This window comes from Canis lupus, chromosome 7 (assembly GCF_011100685.1).
Source record: "Canis lupus familiaris isolate Mischka breed German Shepherd chromosome 7, alternate assembly UU_Cfam_GSD_1.0, whole genome shotgun sequence".
Lineage (NCBI taxonomy): Eukaryota > Metazoa > Chordata > Mammalia > Carnivora > Canidae > Canis > Canis lupus.
Window position 1 is genome coordinate 17,593,501 of NC_049228.1, and position 14,779 is coordinate 17,608,279.

The 14,779-nt window shown below is 40.3% G+C and overlaps 1 protein-coding gene across 3 annotated transcripts in view; it reads left to right on the forward strand.

The window, feature by feature from the left end:
* C7H1orf21 (chromosome 7 C1orf21 homolog) overlaps nucleotides 1-14,779 on the forward strand; it is a 217,561-nt gene that overhangs the window by 76,778 nt on the left and 126,004 nt on the right. For all 3 annotated transcript variants that reach the window (XM_038542285.1, XM_038542286.1, XM_038542287.1), the window contains one exon: nucleotides 97-316. In XM_038542285.1, coding sequence (XP_038398213.1) covers nucleotides 223-316 — 94 coding nt within the window. In that variant the 5' untranslated portion in view covers nucleotides 97-222. The remainder of the gene's footprint in view (nucleotides 1-96; nucleotides 317-14,779) is intronic.

Consider the following 14,779-nt stretch of genomic DNA (forward strand, 5'->3'; position numbering starts at 1 on the left):
AATCCTAGTGCATTGCTGATCACACACAGCACAACGACACATGGAGATACAGGTTTGTTTTCCCTCATTCTCATCTCTATCTTTCTGTCCTTTCAGGTGCACACATCTTGACCAACTCAGCAGGAAGGTGGATTGTCTTTGGGTTTAAAGAAAAAAAAAATGTCCCTGTGTCTGTAGAGATGATTTGCAGTTCAGCCCGGCTGAAGCTGACCGAATGAGACTATGGGCTGTGCCTCTGCCAAGCATGTTGCCACTGTTCAAAATGAAGAGGAAGCCCAGAAAGGGAAGAACTACCAGAACGGAGATGTGTTTGGTGGTGAGTGCCATTGAACTTTAATCTTGACCTGTTGACCCAGGCCTTTCACTTTCTCAGGAGTGAATATTTGTAGTGTTAGTGGTGTTATATTTTTTGGGGGGCTGCTGGTAACAGGCTGATGAGATATGGCTAGAAATCAATGCAGATATTTTCCGTGGGGGCAATTTTCATAATAATTTATACATAGAGGATTTTGAGGAGCATTATGGAGGTTTTATATAGAAACTAGCATTTAAATCAGGTTTTAAATAACTAGTAGGACTTAAATAGTGCATAGGACAAGCAGCCACACACAGAGGTTCAAAGGTGGAGTGAATAAGGATTTGTAAATGAGAGGTAAGGTTTTTTTTAGGGTTTATAGTTACTTTTCATGTGAATTATAAACTTTCAGGTTAAAAAAAATACAAATACAATGAATTTAATAATCATCTTTTAACTTACGATGATTCAAAGTGACTTTAAACTATCCAGTGCAAAGATTACAACCTGCCAACCCATGGCCACATGGGTTGCAAATAATATTTTCTTTGGCTCCCAGAGAATTATGAAATAAAAAGCCAGGCAGCATTTAAAAATCAGGATGCTTCACATAAAACCCCAAATTGCTTCAGAAAATCTGGCAACACCAAGTCTGCATTCTCTGAGGCAACAGTCAGTGGGTTGAGGTAGCAGTGGTCCCTTGTGTCAGGCTGTGGCCTCCAGGGAACCACTGAGCCTACCCTGGAAAGTTCATCTAGTCCCGTTCAATCATGAATGTTACCTACCTGGCCATTTACAGACTTTTGAGTTTGCCTGGTCATGAGTTTGTTCCTTAGAAGATCAGGTGTTGCTCTGGTGCCACATGGCTATGAGTTAGCCCAAAGTTCCAGTTAGGAAGCTAGATATAGCCATTCTGCTGAATTCCTTGAATAGTAATAACCCACTACTTGGTCCATGCCTGGCACTCCTGTTCGTAAAAGTACCTCTCCTTCGCTAAATAACCACATTGAAATAATGTTTACATGTAAACAACTGAAGCGGCTTTGTCCAGTCACTGTCCAATAATCCTCCTGCATTTTGGTCCATCGTAATGGTTGTGTCCATCCTTGGTAGAGAATTGGGATGCTGTGGGAAGACTCATGCTCTGCTAAAAGGGAGCTAGTATATATGAGAGGAGGATTTTGTGTTGTGTCATTTCAAGGAAACGTATGTGTTGCCTGGAACAAATTTGCTTCTGGCCGTGACTGCCTAGAAAATTCAGGACTGTGGAGAAGAGTCACATGTGAGCATCTAAATAAAACTCAAATTCAGATCACTGAGACCAGTTTCTGGGAAAAGAGTTAGTTCATTGGAACTAGAATCATTCTGTCACCCTCAAACACTTCACTTTTAAGAGACTGTAATCTCATATCGAGGATTTGTTCAAACTAACTTCTACATGATACTCTGTTGTCATTATCGTTTTTGAAACAAGACTACCATTAATGGAGCTGCCACCATATGTCAAATCTGCAGAAACATTTACATTCATTTTTATGGTGAATTTTCACAACAATCCTGTGAAAGATGTGCCATCCCAGTTTTACATATTTGGAAGCTGAAGCACAGAGAGATGAACTGGTCCCAGGTTGGCCGGCTATGAAGCCACAGACCCAGGTCTCTCTGACTCTTCCAGAATCCATGTTGCTTTGTCGGTGTCATTGCCCGGTGCCCTGGTGACTCCCATTGGTCACTCATTCTTCAATGCAAAAAGGTATTGACTGGCCTGTACTTGGTATGCCAAGACCTTTTGCTAAAAGCCGCAGAGGGCACAGAGGTAAATAATACGTAAACCTCCCTTTCTAGGACTTAGTAAGAGGATGAGGAAATGTTATGAAGTAGAATAAGCCAAATACCAGGAAAGGAAAAGACATACATCATAGGTAAGAGTTAGGGGGATGGAGAGGCTGTCTTAAAAGGTGGGACCAGAGCAGATTTCTCACAGAGGTGACATCTGAAACTGGCCTTAGGGGACCCGAAGAATCTAAACTTGTTGGATGAAGGGTGCAGGGAGGAACTAAAAAAAAAAAGGCTAGAGATAATGTGAGACTTACTCGAGAATTATAGATGATCCAGTTTCAATGAAATATAAAATTTAAGTGAGAGAGAATTGGCTAGAAAACTAAGCTAGGGTTAAATTATAGAGAACTTTGAATACCAAATTACAATCTTTAGAAAGATAGACTGTAAGAGCCAAAAATCAGTGATATTTGGTATATTGTATTTATATACTGCCCAGCAATGAGGCTACCTAACTATCCAGCTGGTAATTTAGTTTCAGCTTTTATAGGCGAGGAGACTGTCTATTATCCTAAAGTACCATATGTATTTGGCAAATGTTGGCATCTAATAAAGGAGCCTTGTATTAGTCACCTATCGCTGGGTATTGGACAACCTTAAGATCTCAATGGCATTCAACAATGAGCGTGTCTTTCTTGATCACGAGTTGGTGAGTCAGCTGGAGTGGCTCTGCTCCATGTCTCTCTCTCATCTCCCTCCTGGGACCAGTGAGCTGCAGGAGGGGGCATGGTGGGGGGAGGTGGCATGCTCTTATTTTGCGGAAGGGTAAAAGTGCAAGCGATGCACAAGATGCCTCTTAACCTTGGGCTTATTGCTGGCACAGCATCACTTGCACCCACATTTTACTAGCCAAATCAAGTCACATGAATGTGCTCAAAGGCGGGAGAAACACATCTGACGGCCATGCATTCGTGACAAGGGTGTGGATGCAGAGAAGGGTCAAGAATGAGGGCTAACAATTGAGTCCACCCTGAGTCTGCCCAGTCATTGCTGGCTGCAGGGCTCCATGCCATTCATGCCATCGAGTGCAGTCTGTTAGCTTTTTTTCAGTCTCCCAATACTTATACTGAAGTTTTATTCACTCCATCATTCATCATCTTGTTACTCTTTCTCACATAAACATTTGCGGGTTTGTGGCATGGTGTTAGATAAAGCAGACAAGGAGGGCCAGAGTTTCTTGAACCCATCAAGGGAGATATTTTTTTAGTCCCACAGGGTTCTGGGGGCAGAATTGTCAGTGCAGCGTGAACATCAGTGCCATTATCTAGATGTTACTGAATGCGAGAGTTTATATATCTGCGTTTCTCCACTTGCATTTTAGTTTGCAGGCAGAGCAAGTGTTCAGAATCCTAGCATGATCACAGATGGTCACAGGTGACTAAGCAGATTTGGCTCACTTTTAACCACTTGATATCTCTGTCACCCATTGTTTCAGTAACTTATTACCTTATAACAAAGAGCTCCACAACTAGTGGCTTAAAACAAGTACTGATTTATTATTTATCACAATTCTGTGAGGTGCCTAGGGTTATCTGCCGTTTTTTGTCTGGGCTCAACCAAATAGCAGCATTTAGCTAGGAGCTCAGCGGGGCTCAAGCAACCAAGATGACTCCAAGGTTCTCTTTCCAGCTAGAAAGTCAAACTTTTCACGAAGTGGCTGGTTTTTAAGAGAGGAAGTAGAAACTGTCAGGCCTCTGAAGACCTACCTTTGAAAGTCTAAGAATGTCAGTTTTGCTCATCCTGTTGATAAAAGCAAGTTTCAAGACCATCCCAGAGTCAAGAGAGCTAGAGGTCTCCATCTGTTGAGTCTAAGGAATTGTTGGGAGCCATCTTTGGAGACTCGTTACCTCAGGCACTGAGAGAGGCAGTGAGAATGCCATGACTAGGTTATATTCAAACCTGGACAGTTCCAGTCTGCTTTCTAAATCACTGCTCTGTTTTTCACTGAATAAAGTTGCCTCATTCACTTTTTAGAAGTCGTTTTTAAATGTTTAAAAAATGTTATTACTGCTTGTTGTTGAAGAGTTGACAAAGTCTGTGAAGGATGGCATATTTGAGGATGGCTCTGAAGTATGTGTCTCTGAGTGTGTACACACACACACATTTCAATCCTTTTCCTAAAGGTGTGAATTTAATTTCATAGCTTCTAAGGACACGCTGGGGAGCGTTGATAAACAGTGTGTTTTTACAAATGGTAATTTCCATTTTCATAAAGCAGTTTGGTCTCCATGACGTTGTGGTTATTTAGGAGACTGACCACTCCAAATATGTGTGACAGAGTATCTGTAGAATATTCCACCATAGAGGATTAAGTGACAGAAGGGCATCCTGGCTCCTAGATTTCATGGAATTCAGGAGATCATTGACAAGGGACTTTTATCACTGACATTTACCTGTAGACTTTCTTTCCTTTTAAATACTGAAACATAAAAAGTTCCAGGTCTAAAGTTATGCCTCACATACATGTAGCCTGTTCAGAAGTAAAACCCAGACCAGAAAGCTCCCTCCCTTCCCTCAGTGGTCAGGGCAGATAGGAAGAATGGTCAGCAGATCTGCTGAGGTCAGTTGGAGGACAGCTGAGCAGACTGCCAAAACCAGCTTGCAGAAAATGAGTGACTGATAGGTTCAAGTTATCATGCACTAGTTAAGCAAGTTCTAAGGGAAGCCAAGTGCTTATTGGATTTCTTTCAGTAGCCATTCACGTAGACTATTCAAGTAGGTGCAGGGGAACAGATTCAGGCCTTACTAGGAAAGTTAACACATCAAACCTGAGGTCCTCCTCTCTTCTGCAGCCCACTGAAAGGAGAGAAAGCCCTTTACTTACATTGACTTTACTATTTGCCTGAAGGTCACCACGTTCTTCCAATAATACAGGCTTTAATCCTTGAAAGGGCTTTAAACTGGAGGCTTTTGTGTCTTCTAGTTCCCAGCTCCTGTGAGTCTTGTGGCTCTCCCCAGAAGCTCTTGCCCTGCTGCCACCGCAGCCCCAAACCCAGAATAGCACATCGTCCTCTGAATGGATCTTCATTAGCCCCCTTGGTTGTTTGTTCATGTCTTTGGTTTCTGTTGTTGTTAGCTCTTAATTCTGATGGTTTCTTGCCCTGTGTTCAGATTCTGTCAGGTTTTTCTAAGTGCGCATGTTCATTCTTTGCTCCAGAACTTTCTGTTGCACCTAATGCTTAGCCAGTAAAACCCTAAATCCTTAGTGAACATGCAAGGCCTCTCAGATAGCTCATACGCACCTTGGCAGCCTTGTCAGACTCTGTCCTTCATGTCCCCTGCTCTTTTGCCAGGTTGGACAGCTCACACCGTGACCTCAGACACACCTGACTCCCGGGCCCTCTGGTGCGCCATGACTTCTGCTTGGCATGGGCCCTTTCTTCTGTCTTCATTGTTTTAAATCTTGCTGTTCTCCCAAACTTCACCCAAACTTGCATGAAGCTTTTCTAATACTTTGAGAAAGTATCTCTTTCCTGCCATCTCAGAATACCTTTTACATACTTACGTATTTGGTTTATTTCTTTATATGTCTCATCTCATTAATTGTGTATATGTATCATCTCTCTTAGGAGCCAGTTAGCCGCCTGAAGACAAGGACTGTCGTTCTTGAGAGAAACCAGGGTTCCTAGAACTCTGGTTGCTGGAGGCAGAGAGATTGTTCGGGGATCACATTGAGCCCTGCCCACGCCAGCTAGGTAGCCGAGTTTGGCTTAAGGACTGAGAGAGTCTGAGGTTTATAAACACTCCCTTAAGTGGAGGTGCTTAGATTATTATAGTAAATTCTTCTGGAATAGCAGAATAAAGCTTGAATATAAAAGGAAAGCAAGATTTTGGCTACTTTGTTTCCCCTGGGCTCTATATTGTTGTGTAGCTTCAGTTAAGTTTTGATGCTCAGCTGTGTAAATTGGGAACCTATAATAGGATTGTGTGTGCGTGTGTGTGTGTGTGTGTGTGAGAGAGAGAGAGAGAGAGAGAGAGAGAGAGAGAGAGAGAGATGGTATTATCCAATCTGTTACCCCCTCTAAAATACTGTAGGGACCAACTTCACATGTTATGGGAAGATTACATAAGAGAATATTATCACATTCATTCAGAAAGTCAAAGCAGTTGAAGGCAAAGTAATAATTCACCATTTCTTTCTGTAGTAATTTCTGATTGCATGAAGTAAAGATTAATTAAAATTAATCTGCATTTGTGTTTGTCAGACAGTAACAGAAGAATGTTACCCTCTGTGCCATTTAGTACAGTAGCCTCTGGCCACTGTTGAATATTAAGCATGTGAAATATGCTTAGTTCTAATTGAGATATGCTATGAGTATGAAATACATACAGGATCTTAAGGACTTAGTATAAAAAAGAGTATAAAATAGCTCATTAATGATTTTTTATTAATCACATGTTGAAGTGATAGTATTTTGGATATATTGGGTTAAATAAAATACATTATTCAAATTAATTTCGTCATTTCTTTTTGCTCATTTAGTGGGGCTACTAGATATATCTAAAGTATAGATGTGCTCACCTTATCTTTCTGTTGGATGGTGCTGGTTTAAGTCACTGAAAGGTAATGTTGGTGTTTAGGGCTCCCTTTTCTTCCCAGTTTCAGCTTTGGAGTGTACTTATTCTGGAATGCAAGAGAAAAGGAGTGAGGCTGAGATAGGTGAGGAAGCAGGGTGTTGGGGTCCATAGACAGCTAGAAAGGCAGAGATGGGGCAGCAGCTTGGCAGATGAAGAGCACACTCTCTAACTTGCTAATCTCTCTGCCTTAATTAGTGGTAGTCTTTAGCTGCCTTTTGTGTAACTTCTTTTGCTGGCCCAGGGAAGTTTCTATTGACTTCCTAAATTGTTATTTCCCAAAGATCAGAGAGGAAATCTTTCTTCCCCCTTCTTCTTCTTTTTTTTTTTTTTTTTCAGTGAGTTGCTAAAGAACCTTAATGGCAGGAGAACTGTTTGTTGGGTTTGTAAACAGAGCCAGGTCATAGTCATGAAAGCTGAAAAAAAACTTTTTTTTAAGTCAAGACAAGTGAGTAACCTGGCCCTAGGTTTATTAGTCTTTGAAGACTCCACGTTTTGAGCTGAGCCTCAGAAAGGTCTCCATGGCTTGAAGCGTACATGGAGCTTGTGGAATTACAGAAGTCGGCCCACCTTGGCCATGGATATTCTCTTCCAGAGTAAAAGTGTTTAGCCCACTGCCTGACTTAGAGAAGGTACCTACCTAATGGTTCCTAATAGGTGCTTGTTGCTTTGACATGAGACAAGTCTGTATATGAGCATGTAACCGTGATTGTGAGTTCTCTTGCTAGCTAGGGTTTCTCCCAGCTTCCCAGCCTTTTCTATTGTTTTTGGCAAGTAACATAACCTCATTAATGCCCGGGTTTCTTCATCTGTGATACAGAGATAATAATGGAATCCACCACTTGGGAGTCGTGTGGAGGATCAGATGAATTAACAATGAAAAGCACTTAGAACATTGTCTGGTGCATAATTAGCACCCAAGCATCAATTATAAATATGAATAGATTTGCCCCACCTCTTCAATCTTTCCCCTCACCCACCTCAAATATACCATGCTAAAATGTCCCGTGATGCAGAATTTAATCTAGCTGAGGTAGAGTCAGAATTTCTATTTGGAAGAATTTCCTGTAACAGAAAGTCAAGAAAACTCTATACTTTCTTTTTCTTTAATTTAAATTCATTTAGTTAAAATATACTGTATTATTAGTTTCAAAGGTAAAGTTTAGTGATTCATCAATTGCATACAACACCCAGTGTTCATTACATCATGTGGCCTCCTTAATGCCCATCACCCAGTTGCCCCAATCCCTTCTACCTTCCTCCCCTCCAGCAACCCTCAGTTTGTTTCCTAGAGTTAAGAGTCTCTTATGATTTGTCTCACTCTCTGATTTCATCTTATTTTATTTTTCCCTTCTTCCCCCTATGATCCTCTGTCTTGTTTCTTAAATTCCACATATAAGTGAAATCATATGATAATTGTCTTTCCCTGGTTGACTTATTTTGCTCAGCATAATACTTATATTTTTTTAAAAAGAAAAATCCGGGGCTCCTGGTGGCTCGGTTGAGCATCAACTCTTGATTTCAGCTCAGGTCATGATATCAGAGTCCTGAGAACAAGCCCTGTATCAGACTCCATGCTCAATGGGGATTCTGCTGGAGATTCTCTCTCCCTACTCCCTCAAATAGATAAATAAATAAATCTTTAAAAAAATATATCCAAGTACTATTTTTTCCTTCCCTTGCCATTAGTATCATGACCTGTTTGTTTAATGTTATATAGAGAGGTAAGCGGAAAAGTAGGACTACTTGTCACTTACTGCTTCAAGACAGCCTGACTGCAGGATGAGAGAGTCTCTGATTTCACAGACAGTGTTGGCAGGGACTTGCTAGCAGGGCCCTTGGTGGTGTCCCTCTGGTTTTATGTCTAGAGGGTTTCCTTCAATTGCTCTCTTTCCCCTCTTGATGCCTGGTCTTCTCTATAGCTTTCTGGAGCCCTTTTTCAGACAGAAACTAAGAAAGAACTTGGCTCTGGAGAAGGCAGTAGAGATGCTTCTGGTACTATCCAGTGAGAGGCACAGAGGACCAGAGCTGTGGGCAAGGCTTGTTTGTTGGGGGGAAGTTCTCAAAAAGTGACTCAGCAACACAAGAGAAGGTGGGAGGTTTCTTTACCCATAGCATTTCTCTTCTGAGTTATTTTCTCCTGAGTTACATCACAGAATTCAGAAATTAAAAACAGTGGCCTCTTCCTGGAATCCTGGCTGCTGTGGTAGAAAGGATGTGTTTTGCCATAAGCACCTGCCTGGTCCCACCCACCTGGCAATGCACACCAGGCAGCACCTGTCTGATGCTTAGACCTCATTTAGGTCCTGGGTCTCCTCTGCAGAGATGAGCACAGCACCTACCTTCTGTACCCAGAGCCTGAAATCTGGCTGTTTTCTTTTGCCCCTGAATGATGACATCAAAAATGCAACTATTAGACTCAGATTTTACTGTTTCTATTATCACTGTTATCCCCATTTGATACAAAAGGAAAATGAAGCCAAGAGCCATGCCAGTTCTCTTACCTAAAGAAGCAGGACTGCGGCTGGAAGTGAGGATACAGACTCTTGACTAAGGGAGATTACCTGTCTCGGGAGTAAGATATCTGTCTTTGCTATTAAATCTAAACCAGCCTCCACTCAGGAGTCTTGGGAAGTAATTGTTAACTGGCTGCTTGAGCTCAGCCTCAGCTTTTAACGAAGGATGTCTGAAGGCTCTTTTGTTATATTTAGGGCTATTTTCAGTAGTCCCGAAATTCACTCTCATGGTGAATGCACGGGCCTGAAATCTGGCAAATTGGTTTCAAATCCTGGCTCAGCTACTCACTAACATGTAACTTGGCAAATTACTCTCTTGCCTCAGCTTCCCCATCTGTATAGTATGGAGAGAATTAGTATTTACCTGCCTTCAGAGGACTGTTATATGATTTAATGTACCAGTGTATGTAAAGCCTGAAGAATAGGACTTGCTGCATAATACACACTGTGTAAGTGCCATTTGTTAATATCGTATTAGCAGCCTTCATTTCCCTTGATTATGCTGGGGGGTTGGGGAAGCATAACCTGTTCATTATATATATATGTGATTCTCCAAGCTTTAAAAGCTTATCAATTGGGGCATCCTGGGTAGCTCAGCAGTTTAGCGCTGCCTTCAGCCCAGGGCATGATCCTAGAGACCCGGGAGCGAGTCCCACTTCGGGCTCCCTGCATGGAGTCTGTTTCTCTCTCTGCCTGTGTCTCTGCCTCTCCCTCTTGTACTCTATTTCTTAAATAAATAAATAAATAAATAATCAATCAAATAAATAAATAAATAAATGATTTTTGAAAAAAGGTTATCAATTGTCCGTGTAATACTTATCTCTTTATTTTGTATTTTAGAATATTTGTGCTCCTATAATTTGTTTTTTTCCTGTTTTGACCTAAAACAGTTTAAGATAGGAGTAAGATAGGAGTCTGTGTTACCGTGTGTCTTTAAATCAGAAAACTAAAGTATATGATTTGAGTGGTGAATATAATATTCTGCCTCATTTTTATGAAAGCATGGTTTAAAAAAGAATCCCATCATAGAAGTTAACAAATATATTTTCATTTCTCACACACAAATCTGTGTGTGTGTGTGTGTGTGTGTGTGTGTGCGCGCGCGCACGTTTTCCTACTCCTGGCTCTATCATGCACAGAGAGGAGGTTTATAGAAATAAGGACATTTCGGGGGATCCTTGGGTGGCTCAGCAGTCTAGCGCCTGCCCTTGGCCCAGGGTGTGATCCTGGAGACCTGGGATCGAGTCCCACATTGGGCTCCCTGCATGGAGCCTGCTTCTCCCTCTGCCTGTGTCTCGCGCCCCCCCCCCCAAATAAATAAATAAATAAATAAATAATAAGTAAGTAAGTAAGTAAGTAAGTAAGTAAGTAAATAAATCTTTAAAAAAAAAAGAAATAAGGACATTTCTTTGTGAAGTGCTATGGAGAAGCCAAGGGACAACAGACATAAATGATGCCCTTGGTGACTGTAATTGAATGAATGCATCTATAGCTAACTGAGATAAAAAGATGTACAAATTAGATACTATATCAACTCACATTTTATTCTTTAAAAATATGTTGTTATTTATAAATCTAATATTAAAAATTGAATTTCTTAACTCCTGACTCTGTATTAGAGTTTTTAAGATGAATCTAAAGATTAAACCATAAGATAGGGATCTGTAAAAGTACTATAAAAAATAAGAGTGTTTTTATAATCATCAGTTTGTAATGCCACAAAATCCCATACCATAAAAAAAGGTTGATAAATATGACTACGGAAAATTATCTGCACAGCAACAAACCAACCACCACAAATTAAGTTAAAAGACAAATGTCAAACGGAGTGAAAATAATATTTGTAATATAGATCAGGTTAATTAGGCTAGTATAAAAGGATTCTTAAATCTATAAGGAAAGAACTAATGCTCCAGTTGAAAAGTGGGCAGGGTTTGTGACCAGGCAGTTGAAAAGAAAAAATACAAAAGGCCAATAAACATGGTGGAAGAGTACGCAGCTTCTTAGAAATAAAAAAAAAAAAAAAAAAGACACTAAAGAAAGCAGAACAAAACCTTTTTCACCACTCAAATTGGCAAGATTGGGCATCTATCTCACACTGTAACTGGGAATTTGGGGTGGGGGGCTTTATATAGTATATGTGTGTGTGTGTATATATTATATATATATGTGTATATATATATGTATATATATTATATAGTAATGAGCATGCTCTTTGCCCCAGCCATCACACTTAACAGGAATTTATCATAAGGAGATAATTAGACGAGCATGCAAACCTAATATGCTTCAGAATCTTTCTCACTGATGAAACATATATCAGATAACAGCCATTGAAAATTAAGGTATTATGTGAAAAATATCCCATAGGAGAAAGTTCTGTCCATCACTGGAAATAGCCCCAGGCAATAGGGATTCAACCCATAGACTGTCTTGCCCAGGTAAACAGATGGAGTCTGATCAATGGCATTTGTTGGCTAGCAGTTCGTTCTGTGTACTAAGCACTTAATGACTACCTCACATGGTTAAGACACTGTGCTAGGCACTGAGACTATGTAGATAAATTAAGCCTGGTCCCTGCTTTTTAGGAACTGATCATGATGCAATAGATGAGCATCTCAACAGAATGTCAATATTGTATGATGATCATGCAGAAGGGTCTCTTATCCTAGGAGTAGAGAAAGACTCTTAAAGAGGTTGACTAAGATCTCAGCTGAGTCTTAAAAGATGAGTAACAGACAAAAGAATAGAGGTAGACCAGGAGTGAGAGGCTGAGAGTGAAAAGACTCAGGGGTGCTTTGTACAACAAGTATATCAAGAGGAGACTGGGAAGCTTTACCAATCCAGTGAGGGAAATAACTTTAGAGAATCTCACGTCAAAACAAGTGTCTTAAATATTTGGAAATTTTACACTGTAATTTTTTCCAAAATACTGAAGCTCATGCAGGCAGCACAGGAATCAAAATTATGTCAGAGATCAGACAGTTGGATGAGAATTTAGAAAATACTGGACAGATAGTCTAGAAGATTTGATGCTAATTCCTTAAGCTATATGAGTGGTTAGCCTCATTCGGTTTTAATAATCATAGACCCTGAAACACTAATCCCAGAATATAGCCTCATATACATGTTAAGACTGTATTATCATCAAAACACCTTCAAACCAGCTAAGACCCATGTGAGAATCAGAACATGACTCTGTTATTTATTATTGCACACTGGTGGTATCTTCAAAGTAGATTCTGTATGTGCCATGTCACAAGTAAATTCTTCACATGGGATGAAATAAATACAAAAACATGGGAATATCTATTCAGAAGCATGCGGGAACTCATTGCTGCAAATAAGCCCCGTGTCTTTGCCCCAATCATTAGAGAGGAATATTGAGACACAGTGGGAGGTAGTAATGGCATGTCCATCCCCCAGGACAGAGCAAGATTAAGTCACTCACCCAGCCATTCTTCCTAAGAGTTCAGCTGTTAAATATTTCTAGGTGAGTAGTTTGTGATCATAAATTGGTGTCACAGTTTAATTGTGTTTCTGATAACATTCTAGACAGAAAAATTGCTTCATCCTATTAGTAACCCCTAAAGCAGTAATCCTCAGTCAGTGATTGTTGTTTGGCTAGTTACAAGGTTAGAATGGTTCCAAGTTCAATCAGTGTTTATGAACAGGACCTGTGCACTGGTGGGTGATGGATACAATAGAAGCAGAATGAGGTGAGTTGCCCACAAAGACTTTTTTGGAAAAGACACCATTTAGGCACAGGAAATAATTCAGCAAGAAACAGAGACTTGAAAACATATAACAAAGTGGTATACTGAGTGTCAGTTGTCTGTTGGACAATAGGTCCACAAATACTGTGGACAATGGAAAAAAGAAATACAGGCTGCTCTAGGGGTAGAGCAAAGAGTAAAATGTTATGGGAAAATAAAGACATTTCCCTCTTAGAGAAAAATCTAGCTACTCTTCAGTAAAACATCAGTCTTTTTTGATCATTGACTATGAGTTCCTTGAAGGTAATGCTTATAATTTTTTTTAATAATAATTTATTTTTTATTGGTGTTCAATTTGCAATGCTTATAATTTAATCACACACCACTCTTGCCTGATGTAACCAAGTGCCCAACGTATAAGTTGTTTGATAATAATGGACGGATATTAATAACAATGATAGCTATCACTTACTGGTGGGCTGTCATGCCCAGTTGTAGGTCAGAGAGTGGAGACCATGAGAAGTTATGTAATTCGCCTAAGTGTACACAGGTATTATATTAACTTGGAGTCTGGTCAGGAACTTAGTTAGCTATGTCTGACTTTGGAACTTCAGTGAACAAATGTGTGCTTTGAAAGGGGAAGGAAGGAAGGCACTCCATTAGGTGTGGTAAGGGAATTTTTAAAACATACAAGATCCAGTTCCTCTGTTCTAGGGACTTTCAATTTAATGGAAGAACAAGGCCTTGGATCACCTACCTCATCCTTTCTCATTCATCAAGCACTGATTTATTGAGCCCTGTTAGATGGGAGGCCTCTTAACCCTGGCCTGTTCCTTGTGCACTAATGGTAGCCCCCTGGCCCACGGCTTTCAGTGCCAACCTGACCACTGTGAATCATCCATGACAGTGAACCACAGGGCTTTGATGAAGGCACACAGATGTTACGGGTCATGTTTTGCATTGGATTTCTTTTTTGTTCTTGTTGTCAAAGAACCACTGAATACTGATGGGTAGATACCCCTCATATTATATCCTACTCCTGTTGCCTGGGATCTGGAAAACCTGTATCTGAGCCAAGGAAGGTCAAAGGCATGTCTTTTTGAGAGGCTTGGAACTCATCTGCGTGTCTGGTTCTGTCTGGCTCTGCAGTTCTTTGAACCCAGTGAAAACCTAATTGTGTCAAATAATCCCAAACTCTAGACTTCGGGGATATAAAGATAAGTGAGTTTACCATAGTAAATGTTTCATTTCCTTGTTTGGGCATATCTGTTTGTTCATTGTATTAAGTAGTCTGATGTTAAATGGAAAAAGCTGGGTATGAAACTCATACATACAGAATAACTCTATATATCAGGCAATATGTATTTAATATTATGTGCATGGACTGAGAAGAATGCCTCTAGGTGTTTACCAGGAAAGGTGAATCATGGGGACGCCTGGGTGGCCCAGCACCTGAGTGGCTGCGTTTGGTTCAGGGCATGATCCTGGAGTTCGGGGATTGAACTCCCCTGCAGGGAGCCTGCTTCCCCTTCTGCCTATGTCTCTGTCTCTCTCTCTGTGTCTCTCATGGATAAATAAATAAAATTTTTAACAAAAAAAAGAAAGGTGAATCATGATTATCTCTGGGTGATACTGATTACCAGTGAGTCTTTGTGCATCTGTTATAGTTTTCAATATTCTACATCTCTTTCTAAAGACGTTTTTAAAAAGAATTAAATGTTTGTTTTTTCAAAACATACTATGATGAACCTTACTTTTATGAAGATGAATGTGCTGTTTGTGAAAGGAATAATCTAGAAAATTTTCTTAAAGAAGTTTATGTATTCATTGGATACTTG